The sequence below is a fragment of the Nycticebus coucang genome, chromosome 13 (genome assembly GCF_027406575.1).
Source record: "Nycticebus coucang isolate mNycCou1 chromosome 13, mNycCou1.pri, whole genome shotgun sequence".
NCBI classification, from domain to species: Eukaryota; Metazoa; Chordata; class Mammalia; order Primates; family Lorisidae; genus Nycticebus; species Nycticebus coucang.
Genome location: NC_069792.1, coordinates 6,399,303 through 6,416,908, shown reverse-complemented (window position 1 = coordinate 6,416,908; position 17,606 = coordinate 6,399,303). Strand labels below are relative to the sequence as shown.

At 43.4% G+C, this 17,606-nt stretch overlaps 1 protein-coding gene across 1 annotated transcript in view; it reads right to left on the bottom strand.

Moving 5' to 3' along the window:
• XKR4 (XK related 4) overlaps positions 1–12,671 on the bottom strand; it is a 438,409-nt gene extending 425,738 nt beyond the window's left edge. Inside the window, exon 1 of the mRNA XM_053559593.1 lies at positions 11,698–12,671. Coding sequence (XP_053415568.1) covers positions 11,698–12,485 — 788 coding nt within the window. The 5' untranslated portion in view covers positions 12,486–12,671. The remainder of the gene's footprint in view (positions 1–11,697) is intronic.
• Positions 12,672–17,606: the final 4,935 nt, after the last annotated feature.

Genomic DNA, 17,606 nt, shown 5'->3' with positions numbered 1-17,606 from the left:
GAGACTCTGTCTCAAAAAAGAGAACTTACCATCCCCTCTTGGGCCTGGTTCTCAATGTTAGGCAAGGCAGAAATTCTGTATTGTGAACACAAATCAAATTCCCCTTCCCTTTACATTTTGAAGCATAAGGATCACTACTTCCCTGATGCCCTTGATTTTGGATTCTCACCTACCCCTACTGTAAGTAAGCTTATCTCTGGCCCTTGCTTGAAGTCGCAGGGTCCCAACACATTCCCCATTTGTGAAGACATACTTCGGCCGTGACACTTTGGACTCTGACTTCTAGCCAGTTTCTGATAGCACAAATCCCTCAGGTTAAACACACTTGAACTACAGGCCCCCTGGTGCCCTCAATATCAAGTCGACCCCATAAACCTCACCATTATCACAAATGGGGGTTCTGCCTTCTTTCACCCTTGAACAGACCCATCTACCAGGAGCACGGCCTGGCTGGTGCTTGCTGCTTTCAGGTCTGCTGCGATTTATTTTATAATAGGGGTCAGTGCAAATTTGCCTTCTTCCAACGATTGAAAATTTGCTCTCTGATTACAAAATAAAATCCTTTCTTTGTTTATTTCTTTTTTTGTAGCTATTCTTCCTCAAGCTAATAGATGCTTGTCTTGTGGACAACACCCTAAGCTCCCGTGAGCAAATCAAAGAATACAGCAGAGTGATATTTTCTGGAGTATTTGGACATGCTTGCTTGATAAAACCTTCAGGTCTTCCCTCTCACTTATTTGATTCTGATGTTATTTTGAAGTAGATAGATATGACATCCTAAATAATTATACCTGATGATTACTTTGCAGAAGTAAGAACAGCACTAACATTTATGCTTTCATTAAGATGATGAACTCAATGTTTCAAACCCATCATCGCCCATCAAAAGTAATATCCCAAAGGATGTCTGTGACTGTCACTCTTAATAGCAGTATATCCCCCTGGAAATATAAAATCTATGGGACATATTTCCTAATTTTTGTTATTATAACAGATTCAAGTACCATCTATTGCTTGGGAAAGTCTTCTGGAAAAGTACATTCAAAAATAATTGTTATTAATTTTACTTTCCTTCTTCTGCCTCCCAGATGGATTATTTCCTCATTGCTACTGTCTCACTGACATGGTGACTATGCCATAAACTAATGACGGATGTTAGGGGGATCATTTAGTTACTATAAATGCTACAATTCCTATCCTTGCTTGACTATGGACTCTCTGCTCCCAGTAAAAAATAAAAAAGAAGGGACCTGAAAAGTAAAGAATGCCATCCCAAACTGAGGTCTTACTCATGACTAGTATCTGAGCCACAGAAAAAGGAAGTCAGAGTGCTTTGGCTGGTGGACATTATCTCTCGGACTGGCGGCTCAGAAAGTTAAGTTTGTCCTTAAAGTGAACTTGATGTGAAGTCAAATCAAAGTCCTCTCAAGTCTTTCTCGAGTCCTGTTCACTGTAAATCCTACTTCTCCGATGCATGCATGGTCTTCTATCTGACTAATCCTCCCTCCGCCCACATTATACCCACTGCTCTCTTTACATAAAAGGATTCCCCTGGCGGGGAAATACAGCATGTATAGAAATTAAACAGAAGAAATAGAACTGATTCAAACAGCCTACTTAAAATTCATAAAAATGAGGAAATAATTTCACATACTTTAGTTCAGATAATTTTAAGCCATATACTTAAATTTTTCAAAATTTAAAATCTAAAATGTTAGCATGGGGTAAAAAAATGCTCTGCTTCACAACATATTTCTAACATCCTAGAATACAAGGAATTCCCATCCAGGGAAGGTTAATGCAATGCTTTCTTCTATCCTAGTATAACATATCCCCATTTTAAACAAGTGTGCTTGTTAAAATATTTTAAACAAGATATTGGATACAGTATCTCTGTCTAGAGTTTCAATTCAATTTTCAGCATATTAAATCAGTGACAGTGTAACCGAGGACAAGCTTTTAATTTAAAAGCAAATCTAGCTCTGACAACCATCTTCTCACTGACATAATGGACAGTCTTTTTAAGCCTGTGAAACATTGCTCTTACTTGTTAAACACGGTGCCCCCAGCTGTGCATACCCCACTACAGGAAATGGAGATGATGATTTTGGCTTCCAAAATCTGCACAGGATAAATCTCAGAATTAGTGATATGGGACATTTTTAACATTGGTTTCAAATACTTAAATATGTGTTTTAATGAAAATAGTTTTATTTGATTATAACTAAAACTAGGAAAAGCATAAAGTTGAATTGAATAAATAAGCATAAGATTCTCTCTTCATGTACAGCTAACACCAGGCCCTGAGACTTAGACACTAACTAATTCAATTAACACTAACTAATTTCAATTCTGGAAAGTCCTTTTTAGATTCTCTTTGACTTACATAAACAAGAGAAAGGCTGTAACAACGGTCTGAGAGGAAGACATACAGACATTCTGGAATCTAGAGCATACACTTTCAGTACTGGGCAAGGAAAAAGCAGGTATAATTAGGGTATGATCAAAATTTTAGACTCAGGAAATTATTATTTTTTTTTTTTAGAGACAGAGTCTCACTTTGCCGCCCTCAGTAGAGTGCTATGGCGTCACAGCTCACAGCAACCGCCAACTCCTGAGCTTACGCAATTCTCTTGCCTCAGCCTCCCGAGTAGCTGGGACTACAGGCGCCCCCCACAACACCTGGCTATTTTTTTGTTGTTGTTGCAGTTTGGCCAGGGCCGGGTTTGAACCCGCCACCCTCGGTATATGGGGCCAGCACCCTACTCACTGAGCCACAGGCGCTGTCCGGGAAATTATTTTTTAACAATCATATCATACAGACAGAAACTATCACCCAGAAGGAGGAAACCAAAAGAAGATCTAAATTTTGTGGAGCCCCAGGAGCTACGCTGTGTCATCTACACACCCAGTAGCTCATAGCCCAGAGCAGTGTGCTGACCTGTCTGGGATCTGCAGCTCTCAGGAACCAAATCGTCTCTTCTGACACCCCATGTAGCTCAATTCCCCCAAAGACAGATCTGCCTCTTGATATAAGCTCCATTGCTGATATTCTAACTATGACCCCAGCTCTCTATTTCAGGGCTAGTGAAGATCTAGTGGGGTCATTCAGCCTAGCATAGGGGGATTTCTAGACTGATTTCATTTCTTTCTTTCTTTTTTTTTTTTTTTGAGACAGAGCCTTAAGCTGTCACCCTGGGTAGAGTGTCGTGGCATCACAGCTCACAGCAACCTCCAACTCCTGGGCTCAAGCGATTCTCTTGCCTCAGCCTTCCAAGTAGCTGGGACTACAGGCGCCTGCCACAGCGCCCGGCTATTTTTTGGTTGCAGCCGTCATTGTTGTTTGGCGGGCGGGGCTGGATTTGAACCCGCCAGCTCAGGTGTATGTGGCTGGCGCCTTAGCTGCTTGAGCCACAGGCGCTGAGCCTTCATTTCATTTTCACCCTTCTCCGGTTTCTCTTACAATCAGCAATCTGTACTAGCTCTGTACATATACTAGACATGGAATTCATTCTTTATTACAATAAGAATTATAGGGATAATGGTGGTGGTAGCAGTGACAGTGGAGGTAGGAAACTTCCTCTGAGTAGACAGAAGCACAAAAAAAAAATACCCCAAATCCCTTCATATATGTCTTCTCAGGCAGTCAAATGTAGGTAAGAATTCATTGAAAAATGCCTATCCTAAAGCCTCCTCCTTCTGACTATTCTATCAGTAAGAAGAGAAATGCAAACCTGTGCTCTAGACCCATTTTTCCCATAGGGTGACTAGTACGTCATGAAATGTAGCTCTACTTCCCTCAGATAAAAGACCTGGGTGATTGTTCTTATCATTTCTAGATAATGTTGCACCTTTTCTGATTCACTACGCCATTGACACCCAACAAAACAACCGAGCAGCAAGTTTAGCTGCACTTTCATAAAGAGAAAGAATACAACTGTATTTATTCACAGGTGTATTCTGATGTTCGCTGAGCATGTTTTCTTATACATGTAACACCCACAGCCATTAGGGTACCTTCATGAGGACTTTCTCATGGTTTTTCTTCCTGGCCAGCCATGCTGTCAGTTACCGAAGACACCATCACATTGTTGGAATAAGATTACTGGTTATGGTGGTCAGAATCATGCCATGCCATTTAAGGAAACATTTCCTACTGAGAATTATGGAATGTGATTTTCCCACATTATTTTACAAGATCACACATGATCAACATTCCCTCACAACTAGCATCATACTAAATCTTAGATGCAATAATATATAAGAATAATAAATCCAGATCTAATTTCTAGTCTTGCTCCCATAGGTCTTGTTAGTATAACATACAAATTTCTAAAGTAAAAACAAAAAATATTAAACAGATTAGTCAGTAAGTCTGTGTTAAGGGGAATCACCCCATTATTTGTTACATCGTGCTTGTTGTTATTTAAATTCATAGTAGACTATGAATTTCATTCAAACTGTAGAAATTCATCAAACTGTAACATACAGAACATAGTTAATAGCAAGTTGTGTTCCTGGATATTCAATCACTCAGGAATTTTCGATTGAGCAAAGACTTTCAAAGCTATTGCCCCGAGGATCCATGGACAATGTTCCAAATGGATATTATACATCAGCACGGATGCTACATTGAAATGCTCTGTTAAGGTACTCTGGAATTTTGATGGGGAGTAATAAGTATAAAGAAATTTTCACCCTTGTAAAACAAACAGTTCATAGCTCAAGTGAACGGAAACAATTTACAACCTTTTCACTAGTATTGCAAAGATACTACATAGATAAATATACCAGATAGATTTATGCATAAATTACTCCAATTCGCACAGAAGCCCAAGTAAATGCATAAAGAGCTATCTGATTGTGTGTGGCTTTATACTTGTCAGCTAACTCAGATTTAAATACCAAATCCAGCACCCGGGGGTGTTGTGTGGATTTCTGAGGCCCCAGGGAGGATACTGGGTCTGTAAAACAATAAATATATTTTGAAGTAGCACAGGAGCAGTATTGTAAAATAATGCATCCGACTTCTTTCATCCACAAAAAAGCGAAGGTTAGTCCATTATGTTAGGAGCAGAATTTAATGACTAAAATCTCAGGGATACATGATCTTCTGTAAAATCCTCTGTGTAATAGTTTAGATACCTCCACCAATCTCTAACTAGTGTCTAAACTACACTTAGACACTCCACAGATGGGCAACTCATTCCATTTAAGGAATGTTAGTTGATCTGTGAATGTCTTCGATTAGTTAAAAGATCTTACACCAATTCAAAATCTCTTCCCAGAAGTCTCATCCATTCTGTCACAGAGGGCCTGTGCAAAAGTCCCCTGCCTCTTCCACATGACATCCTTCAGCACTTAGCAGAGGGCTCTCACGTTTTCACGTCGCTCTTCTTCCTAACCATCCTCAGTCCCATCAACCATTTTTCACATTGCCTCTTCCCCCTGCCCCCGCCACCATACCAGTATCGAATACCAGCCTAAAACCTGTCCAGAACTAAGTGGCCTATAGAGAAATACATTAAAAATCCTCTGTTTCAATTACCACATATTCAAAACAAAAGTATTACCTCAAAGATCATTCTGAGGATTAAATAGCAAAGAGAAAATATGGAAATTCTCTGGAAAAATAAAAGTGGTGCAGAAATATAAGTAACATGCTTTTACAGATCAGAAGACCTAAATTTCAGTAAGCTAAATGCCATCATATTCTAAGGAAAACCTTAAAAAAAAAACCCAAATACTTTTAGTTCTTTGAGGAATCTCCACACTACTTTCTGTAGAGGTTGTACTAGTTTGCAGCCCACCAGCAGTCCTTTTCTCTCCACATCCTTGCTGGCATCTGCTGCTTTGGGTCTTTTTAATCCTACCATTTGATCCAGCAATCCCACTGCTAGACATATACCCAAAGGAAAAAAAAGACATTTTATTAAAAAGTCACTTGTACTCAAATGTTTATAGCAGCACAATTCACAATTGCAAACATGTGGAACACAAGTGCCCATTAATACATGAATTTTATTAATAAAATTGGTATGTGTATACCATGAAATACTACTCGGCCGTGAAAAAATGGTGATCTAGTGTCTTTTGTAACAACCTGAATGGAAATGGAGACCATTCTCCTAAGTGAAACATTGCGCCAAATGGAAAAACAAGCACCACATGTACTCAATACTCAACTGGAACTAGTTGATCAACACTTAACGTGCACATGTTGAAGCAAATTTCAACCAAATTCAAGTGGTGGGGGTAGGAAAGGATGAATAAATTCACACCTAACAGGTACACTGCATACTTTTTTGGGTGAAAAAACACTTATAACTATGACTTAAAATATACAAAACCAAACTAGGTAACCAAAATGTGTATATATCCATAATATTCTGAAATTAAAAAAATAAAAACCTAGCCAGGCATTGTGGCAGGCGCCTGTAGTCCCAGCTACTCGGGAGGCTGAGGCAGGAGAATCGCCTAAGCCCAGGAGTTGGAGGTTGCTGTGAGCTGTGTGACGCCATGGCACTCTACCGAGGGCAATAAAGTGAAACTCTGTCTCTATAAAAAATAAATAAATAAATAAATAAATAAAAACCTTAAAATAAATTTTACTTTAGTATAAATAAAATTTAAAATTTAAACCAATCTAAAAATGGTTGTCATTTATCTGACCCAATAACACCCAAATTCAAAGCCTATGAAGTCATAAATTTCCATGAATGGTAGAGACATGTTAAGTCACAGATGAATCAATGACCTATCCTCTGAAACTTCCAGCTTTCTGCCATTCTTTTTAATAAAAATGTTTTACACTTCTGTTAACAATTCTCACCCCTTATCATCTTTCAATGGCTCCTCCATGACTTCAGAATAAAATATGAATTCCTTTCATACCATATCCAAGGGTCCAAGGCAAACACTCCACTTCATTCAAAAGCAGAATTTTCCTATCATTCAAACCTTTGCTCAGACATCCCCTCTTGCAGCGTACCTAAACCAAGGTGATTTGTATTTCCTGTTTCTATCATAGTGCTTATTTCCCTTTATTAAAACAGTTGACTTTTTTGTCTTCCTCACTAGACAGTAGATAACTTACAAAGAGGTGTATTTTACTCATTGGGGGATAATTAGTAACTAGCACAGTGCCTTGCACATGGTCCCTGCTAAATATACGTTGAATTAATAAAGTAATCAATATGCATGGAAACGCAACACAAATATTCAGAAAATAGCCATTCAATAAACTCTACAAATGACACCAATCTTGCCCAACTCATACCAGAATTCAGGAACAACTCAGAAGCAATAAAGTACCTTTTTCAATCGCAGAAGGTATAACCTATATCCTCTCTCTTTTTCTACCCATTCCTTATCTCTAGAACCTCTTTATCATTGGCAAATAACTTCTTGCATGTATATTCACATACAATATGCAATCTAATCATTAAAACTACGATGTGATCATGATACTCGGTTGGGATTTAATACAACCCCCTCAGTATGTCTAAATGGTGTGGTCAGGACAACACTTAACTGAGAGCAAACGTTCCGGTCAAGTTCCTCTTTTATCACTTAACTACCAGCGTGTTACTGGAAGATCTCCTAACCTGCCAGAACTGCCACTCCCTTTCCCACTTTGCCATTTCCAGTGAAGGTAAATTGTTATTTTTATACATTGTTGTCATGCTTATCCAACCTGGCATTTGGAGGTAGGCAAGCAAGCCAGTAAAAGCTTGGATTTTATGATAAGAAGGACCAGGTTATGAATCCTAGCCACATTACGTAATAATTGTGTGACCTTGTGTTAATTACTTTTTCACTCTGAGCCAGTTTTCTCACAAACAGAGATACTAATACATTTCTGTTAGGTTACCGTGAAACTTGGAAGAGATAAAAAGCATGACAACATTTATAGATTTTTAAAGGCAAAACAAAATTATTATTATTCCTCTTGTTTGTCCAAGTTTAAGAACGGCATGCTTCTTAAAGCACGTTGTACGTATGCCATATCAGTACAAAAGTATTTAATCGGTCTGCCTTCAAAAAGTTATTGGCAAGTTATTAGTTTATTAAAGGCTCTGCGAAGTCCTGTTACAGAGATCTGTTTAGTGTTATTTAATCTATCATTTTCCCAATGTATTTGAACATGGAACACACTCAGAACTTTAGGAAATACCCAGCAAAATTGAGAACAGACTGAATTTTCACCATGTCTTTCCCACCTGACTCTCATTGTAGAGACTCGGAAATAAAACCCCCAAATGAAAAATAGTAAAAATGTCCCCCCACTTTACCATCCATTGACTTACTATTTGCAAGGTGAATATTTTCCAGAAAACAACTAAATATGTACATGCATACACAGTAGGAGAAATTCAGGTAAAATTTTAAGAGAAAATTTTACAAATTCTAAAGGAAAAAGACATTTAGGTGTAACTGATCATGGGCTTAAGGACTAGCACTGTTCTCGTTAGGCATTTGTGATTCACACTGGCTGAACTGTACTATTGTAATTTCTAGAATCGTATGAAATGAATAAGAAAGAAAAGTACTTTCTCATTCATTCAGAGGTGTGATTTCTTTAAAGTCATAGCAGTTCTTTTCACATGGTAGCAAAGGTTCACTTCATTATTTCAAAAGGCTCTTTCCCAGCATCTCCTCCTGCAACTTTAAAAGCTGCCATTAATTTTCCATTAGTAAACTTTAATTAAAATGAATATGTATCATTGCTTTTAGCAGTTGCATTTGTAATACATGTATAAATACATGCAAATCTTGTTCACGATGTTTCAAATGGCTATTTCTGAGCAAGTGAATACTTTGATGTTATCTACAGAAAACTTTAGAATGTAGCCCTTCCCTAAAATAACTAGAATTTAATGGAAATACAAGGAATAGTTACCAGCCTAGCTACAATCTATTTTGTTGATCCCAGGAAGTAGCATGTTAGAACATGAATAATGACCTCTGAGCTTTGAACCACTCAGTACCCTGGTGTTTTTACAGTATTTGTGTAGAATGCATTGAAAAGAAAAGCTAGAAGGGGAAGAGGAATGATTCTAATTTAAGGAATCATAGTGGTCTAGGACAAAGATCTAATACAGTAATCTCAGATGAGTCGTATTTCACTAGCTTATTATCAAAGACACATCTACTCCCCAAAGTTCCATTCAAACGTTCAATGCTCGGAGAAATTGAAACGTGACTATTAGGCATCTGACTGTTAAACTCCATAAGTTTTCCTTCACCCTTCTTGATTTCCTATATTAGGCTAAAGTGGTTTTAAAAAAATATAATGAGAAAATAAGACTGATTATTCTTCCACCAGATTACACTGGCCTCCCCCAAATATCTTAACCAGAATCCAAAAATAGATTAAAGGGTAATTCAGACTTACAGACTAAACACATTATTCTGAAGATGTTGACAAGCATCTGATAATATTTCCAACAGCAATACTTCCACAGGATCATGCATTAATAATGGTTTCAATAAACATTGAAGCTTCTAAGGAAAGTACTGTAGAAATGTTTAACAAAAAGGAGCCAAGCATGACCATAGTTTCTGTAAGGGTTGGGTCAGTTAATTCATTTGTCTGACAGCTGTGGTTTTCTTTTTTACATTCAACCTTAGCCATCCGTCCACTCTCCCCCTTAAAAGCTTTTCTATAAGGCCAGTTGACTATTATTAATAATAATAATAAAAAGTGGCTGTGGTCTCTCTGAAACAATTTCAGGCCTTTATCTTTTCCCAATTACTGCTCACTTTCCACATATTATCTCTTGAGAAAATGAAACATCATTTTTCAACTTGGAAAATGGTTGGTTTAGACAATCTAGTAAACACAACTATAACCAATTAAATGACTTCTTCAATTCACATTTGATATCAGATTTTTCATGCAGTATCAATCTATAGGATACATGCATAGTTATTCAGTGAACATAATTTAGAAGTGTTTGCATTATTTATAAAAATCTAGAAACTTTCAAGATAATTAGAAGTGATTTCCAAATTTTGCATAAAGTTTGAAAAAGTTAATAATGGAGTGTTAAGCTCTGTTTAACATGTTATCAGATTAGAAATGTTAATCATAGGCATCCTAGTTACTAAATAACTTTAGAAATTAAATCAAGCATTTAAGTTCTTCATCATGCTTAAAGAAAAGCATCAAGCTATTCGTTTTTCCAATAGTCATCCATGAAAAATATAGTTATCACATTTAACTGACACTTTGAAACATCCCCAAATACGTGTCCAACATCAATTCTTCCGATTGCATATCATATATCACTTTCTCAGAAAGTATCTACGGGGGAAAAAAAAAAAAAGGTTTCCCAATCTGAAGGGTCCCTATTTATGGCAATTCTTACCCTGTTTTACAAGGCATTGTCCTAGGAAAGGTTGTGAAATCATCACACTTGCTCTTCTCAGTTGAAAACACTATTGGTCGCCAAAAACAAAAAGAAGTTTGTGGTTCTCCTTTACAAATTCCCCTGCGTTGTGTTCACATGGGATGTTCTGGCATAGTCAATGACTTATAATGTCTTTTATCACAAAAATAATTACATACGAAATTGAAAAAGAACCTGGTATAGCAGAGTGCAGTCCCATCTTGGTGCACTTTCTAGGAAGTTTCTGCATTTTACTTACACTACATAGTTACTAAGTCATTTTAAAACCAAACAAGCTCTAGGATGTTAGAATCTATATACTTCCACACAAATAACTTGTGCAGACCTAAAATATTGTTTTCAAAATCTACTAAAAACATATAAAATGCAAAAGCACACACTCTCGAGCACACTATTCCATTATATGTCTAAGTTCACACAGCGACTGTTGGAGAGATGGTGGTTTTCCCCTGCCCAACAAGTTTAGCCTGGCATTCATGTTTGTAAGTGGAAGTGATATCTGTGTAAAAACACTTGGTTGATCAGAGGACAAGTAGCCAAACAGCCAACGAAGATGCCAAGTAGGATTAAAGTTTACACCACACACTACCCCCTTTCCAAAGGTGCTTAGTTATATGAAAAAATCAGATATGGGGATATTGCAAGATAATCAGAATGTGTACCATAAAAGTAAGTCTGGATCCCTAAACATGTACTCCTGCTTGGAGATATATATATATATAAGTCATGTGTCCACAAAGCGCTTACTTTAAGTATAGTACTTTCTTCTCCAGCAGTGATCATTAAAATGAGGATACTTTGAAAGAGCAACAACTCCCATCTAAATAGAATTAGCAATTTTTCTCAGGGGGGACAAAAGAAATCGTCCAAATTGCAATACACACCTGAAATTCCAAATAATAATAATAATAATAATAATAATGGAATTTGTAGAAGATGTGACAGGAATCATCTCCTACTCACTTCAAAAATATTACTAAAAACGGGGAGGGGGAGGTTGTAAACTATATGAGGGAGAAGCTGGCGAGGCGGAGTGGGAAGACAGAGGGATTGGGTGATCCAAACCATTTTGCTGCCCTTGCCTTGCTTCTCAGTTCCCTCCCACCCTAGGCTGAGACCTCAAATTTAAAAAAAAATGCAAGCCCCAACTTCAAAAAAAAAAGCACCGAGTGTGAGTAGGGTTCCCACCACAGCAACCCTGAACGGTTCCCGTGCAAAGCAAAGCGGTGTGGCTGGAGGAGCAGCAGCCAGCCCCCCTCGTCCCCCACCCCAGATACGGTACCTCCAGATCTGCCCGAGCTGCAGGATGTGAATGAGCGACTGCAGAAGCCAAACGCACAAGGAGCAGGACGCAGACCTGTGCTTGCCGCCGGCCCGGCTGGCCCCGCTGCTGCTGCTGGCGGCGGCGATGTTGCTCTTGCTGGCGTTGGATGCTTGCCTCTGCGGCGTAGAAGGACGAGCCTCGCCTTCCCCGGCTGCAGACCCACCGCTGACCACTGCCTTGCAGTCCGCTCCAGCCTGCGGGCAGCTGGCGGCGGCGGCGGCGGCGGCCGTGGCGCTGTCCTCGGTGCTGAAATCGTGCACGAACCAGCGGAAGCTGAACACCTGCACCGAGAGCGAGCCGAGCACCACGAAGAACAGCGTAAGCCCAAACCACCAGCGATGGCCGCGCAGGTAGTAGTCCACGGCCAGCCAGATGTCCGTGCCCACGTCCGCGAAGTACACGGCCACTGCGGCCAGGATCCAGAGGCAGTCCCACAGCGAGTAGCGCCGCTGCTCCCTGCCCAGGCGCAGGCACAGCGCCGCCGAGCCCGCCCCGCCGCCGCCGCCCGAGCCCGCGGAGCCCGCGGAGCCGCCGCTCCCGGAGCAGCAGCAGCAGCAGCGCGAGCAGCCGCCGCCGTCCGGGCAGCAGCCGCCCCCGGCCGCCTCCTCGTCCTCGGCTCCCGACCCCGACGGCAAGCCCGGAGCCAGTCCCTGCGCCGAGCCCGAGTGGTCCGAGTTCTGCAGCGGCGTGAACGCCACGTCGCTGCTCTTCTTCATTTTCAGCCTCCCGTCTGACTTAGCGGCCATGATGCCTCCGAACCCGAGGAGAGCCCTTCTTTATCTGACACCTTTCCCCGCTGTCTCCTCCTCCCGCCACCTCCTCGCCTCGCCCCAGCTTCCCTCCCCGGCAGCGCGGCTCCCGCCCTGCTCCTGCGCCGGCTCGCCGGCCGCCCGCCCGCCGCCGCCCGCCGGGCTGGGCGCTGGGCCGGGCTAGCCGCGCGCCTGGGGCCGGCAGGAGCGCCGCCTGGCTGCCTGCGCGGAGCCAAGCTGCTCGCGGCGCCCCGCGCGCGCCCCTGCCCGCCGCCCGCGCTCCGCGTCGTCCCGGCCCCGCGGCTGCCGCCCGAGCCGCCGCCGCCGCCAGCAGCAGGAGCAGCAGCGGCCGGCGCGACGCTCCTCGGACCTGCACATTCCTCTCCTCCCCTCGCGCGCGCTCCCTCCTCCCGCTTCCTCTCCTCCACCAGCTGACTCCGAGGGAGAGGATGACCTCATCCCTTCTCTTCCAGCTGCCGCCGCTCCCACCCTGGCTCGGGAGGGGCGAGGGAGGAGGAGGGCCCCGGAGGAGGGGCTGGGAGCCGGAGCCGCGGCGGGTGGGGGGCAGGGGCCTGGCGGGTCCTGAGGGTGTCCTGGGGGGCCGGGAGGGGCGGCCGAGGGGTTAGAAGGGGACAGTCGAGAGCCCCGCTCACGGGATTTCGGACAACGATGGGTGGGCTGGAGCGACACTAGGGGAGGGGCAGGAGCGCGCCCAGAGGAGGGGTCTCCGCGTCCAGCCCTCGCGGAGGACTGAGCAGGATGCGCACGGCCGGGCGTGGCGCAGCGGCGAAGGCTGGAGGAGCGCGGGCCTCTTTGTATTCTGTTCCGAGCCGCGGGTAACAGGACTAGGGCTGGTGTGCGGCTGGGCCGGCGAACGTGGAGAGAACAGGTTCAACTCGGACAGCCGGCCCCGGAGCAGCAGCGGCAGTGGGCGTGCCCGGCCTCGCAGAGGGGGAGGAAGAGGGCGTGCAGGGCCCGGAGCGCAGAGCGCGAGGCCTTGCGGGCAGCGCTAGACGGGTGGGTCGGTCGGGAGCCCGGAGCCCGCGACCTCGGGGGAAGACGCGGGCATCCTCAGGGCTCCTGGATGCTCTGGCCGGCGAGGCCGCCCAGGCTCAGGGAGGTGAAGAGGCGCTTGAGCCTTTCGGGGCCCAAGTCCACGCTCCCTGGCTCGTGCTCCTGTCGCGTACTCGGAGCCTGGGAAACGACCGAGCCGGGAAGAGCGGCAGCCAAGCGGACCAGCCTGCGACCCTCGGCCGCGCCCTCCAGCAGGTGGGAAGCCAGCACCCGAGGCAGCGCGGAGGGCGCGGCCGGCAGCCGCGGGAAACTGAGTACCCGCCCCGCCCCGCCCCGCCCCTGCCCGCGGCGGGGGAGTGGCGGAGCCGGGAACTGGCGCCGCCTCCTCTACTCCAAAACTAGAATTAGCTTCTCTTAAAGCTATAGGGTTTGCAAACTGGTTGAGTGGTCCTCCAACTCCAGAAAGGACTGGACTAAATTAAACCTGTGATCGGAGCAGTTCAAGGAGAGTGTAAAATATGTTGCCATTTGAAAACATTCTTGAAACCCCAGTAAAAAATATATCTTCATCTTGCTTTCAATAAGAAAATTTAAGAATCGATTTGTCTCACCAAACTTTTGCAAATGTAGGAGACGGAGAGTGTAATTGTTAAATTATACTGTGACCAGGGGGAAGTGAGGCCACAAGCGTTACAGTTCCACTAAGAGTTGGAATCTTCTAAATCTGGAGGCAAACCGCAGCACCCCCAGCCACGCGCGCTTTCCTGTGGTAGGTGTCAGGTGAGCTGGAGCTAGTGTGTAAGTGCTATTCCTAATTAGAAACATTCCCAAGTAGGAGTGCTCAAATTTCTCTATCCCCACGTGGAAATAGCCACCTCACACATCTTGGGATATAAGCTCATCAGCTGTTTGGGCACCAGGCTGAACAAAACGTAATATTTCCCACCTTCTGGATGTATTCTCCTCTATTCTCACAGATTGGTGCCCAAGGTCCAGACTTACTTGGCCTTTGCCTGACCTTCTGGAAAGAGGGTGATAGTCACAGAGCCTATAAACGGTTACATGATACTACCCATAGTCTGGCTGTTTGTCCTCTCCAAATCTCATGTTGAAAGTTAATCCCTGGTATTGGAGGTGGGAAGTGTTTGGGTCATTGGGGTAGATCCATCATGAACGGCCCTTCCCACGGTAGTGAGTGAGTTCTGCTCTACTGGTTTGCATGACAGTGGTTGTTTATAAGAGCCCGGCACTCCCCTGCCCACCTCTCACTTGTTCTTCCAGCCCTGTGACACACCTGTACTCCTTTTGCCTTCTACCTTGTTTGGAAGACTCCTGAAAACCTGACCAGGAGCCACGCTTCTTGGAAAGCCTAAGGAATTGTAAGCCAAATAAACCTCCTTTCTTTATAAATTACTCAGTGTCAAGCATTTCTTTATAGCTATGCAAACTGGACTAAGGCAGATGTCATGCACAGAGCCAATATTTCAGCAAAACACGTGGCCAAGTAGTAGCTGTGGTACAACACAGCACCACTGAGCCACTTAGAATGCCAGGCAAACAGGTATATTCTTAAGTCCAGCTTTAAAATGAGGTCTTCTTGGAGTAGAAAAATCCTTTTGGGGGAAAACACCTTGGTTCTATTTCTCCAGAGCCCAAACCTAACATTCCTTCTCCAGGGCACTGCTGCTGAGTTACTCTGTGCCAAACCGTTACGGAGAGGAAGGATCTCTTAGGTAACTGGGTCCTAAGGGATGGAGTGTATTCTAAGACACAGCAATGCCTTAAATTGCACCAAGCCTGCAGATCCTGTAGCTGACTGAGAGGTCTATGAGAGCAGGATGTTTCTCATCCAGTTGTATCATTTGCTCCTAGCACAGCCCATGCACAGAGTATTTGCTCAATAAATATTAGTTGAGAGAATGCATGATGAATTTATAGAAAGAATATTTCATGATAGGAAGAATGCTGCATTCTGTGCTAACAAATGTTCCCATGGAAACAGGAATTATGAGATTTTTCCTGTTAAGTTCTAAAAGAAATAAATAGTAATGTTTTCATTATTAATACATCTATTCAAAACCATTTAAACTTGCTGCCTGAACCGTCTCTGGAAAGTAATAGCAACCCGTAGTTAGTGGTAGGAGTGTACAAGCTGGAAGGCATCAGACATGTTTTCACATCCAGGCTCTGCTAATTACTGGCCCCATGATCCTGGCAAATTACTTAATACACGGAATTAATATGAGGATTAGACGAGATCATGTATATTACTGGGCTTTGTATACAATATTGTTCTCAAGAGTCTCTAATCCCATAAATCTGGTAATCACATCTCAGGATGTGGATTTTAATATTACCTGCTCTATCATAATCATTGTACTTGCCAAGGCAGATGGACATAATGGTGAAAAGCTCAGAGTCTGGACTCAGAGTTACATGTTATTCAACCTTCCTGGTCCTCATGTTCATCATTTATAAAATGGAGATGATAATGATCTCTAGAATTCACTGTTGTTGCCAGAAACAAATAAAAACTGCATGCAAACTGTAGGTAAACTGTTTGATACCATGTCCCATGCACTTAATACACAGCATTCTGTGAATAACCATCCTGTTTCTTCCAGCCCCCTCATGGGTCCTGACTGAACTCTAAACTTTCATGTTTAGCCAGTCAGTTCTACATAAAATTAAAGTTCCTACTTCAGAATCAGTTGTTTAATACTGATTCTTGGCCTATCAGAAGTTTGGTCTCTCCTTCAACAATTTTGTCTATAATCCAATTTCAGAGATTTATTCCCCTGGTATATCCTAAACCCCATCTTTGCTCAACAGCTTCCTAATCTCAATTTCAATCCCACTGTATGATGAACCCCTCCTAACTGGAGCGCACTCTTTCAAGAACCCTTGACCCATATTCTGTCTCACTTTCACCTCCTCTCGCCCTTTCATGGCCTCCCTTTCTTCTACTGTGTACACTTCAGGCCAGCATCTGCATCTCTGTTGCCCCTCTTACTTTGACAAAACACCAGCCCTGGTTAGCCTGGCTCTTCACCTCCCTGAGACCCGACCCTGTGTGACTGGCAGTGGCTGTGAATGCACAAGCGGGTGCTGAGAGCACTCCCTTGGGCCTTGCCCTTCAGCCTAAAATGATGTCACACCCCACCTTTGTAGTCTCTTTGTATTTCCCCTTTTAGATTATTATGCCTTCTTTTATTTTTCCTTCCCAAACTTAAAACGCTTCCTTCCCCATTCTTAACACTCTGCTGATGACTCTGCTTCCTATTTCACTAAGAAAAATGCAGCCATCGGAACAGAACCCATGCACGCTCTCAGCACCTTCTCTGCCCAACTCCCAGCATTCGTGCCGCGACTAGGCTGCCTGCCGCTGCGAGGCCAGCTCCCTCCACCTCTTGCTGCTCAAGAGTGCAATTCCGTGCTCATTTCCACCATTGTCAACATCCCCTCTCTTGCCAGATCATCCCGATCAGCACACAAACCCCTTTCCCTGTGTTCATGAGTTAAAAAATAAAGCAAAACAAAACTTTTGATTCCAATTCCTTTTCTAGCCATCACTGTATTTCTCTGAAACCAAAATATTCTTCTAGAATTGCCTCACCTTGTTTTTTGCCTATTCTTTGATCCTCTCTTGAACACACTCAAATAAACCAACAATGGCTCCACTGGGACTGTGACCGAGTTGGGGATGTCTCCACGCTGAGCATCTCAGGCCTCCCCTTTCTTGAACCCCTCAGCAGTTCTTGCCACGCAGACCATGCCCTTTTCAGTAAATCTGTTCTTCACATGGCTGTCACTACCTCACACACTCTGGGTATTCCCCCCTCTTTTTGCTAATCCTGGGCACCTTCCTAATTCCTCCTCATTTCTCCTATGGGCTCAGTCCTCAAACCTTTCTATATTTATTCTCACTCCCTTGATAGTTTCATGAAATGTCATGTTTAGCTGGCAACTCTGGTATTTGTCCTCCCCAGCTGGACATAGACATACCACCACCCCCAACCCCGGAATATACCCAACTGCTTTCTGAACATCTTTACTAGAAACCTAATGGACATCTCAAACTTAAAGTGTCCAAAACTAAGCTCC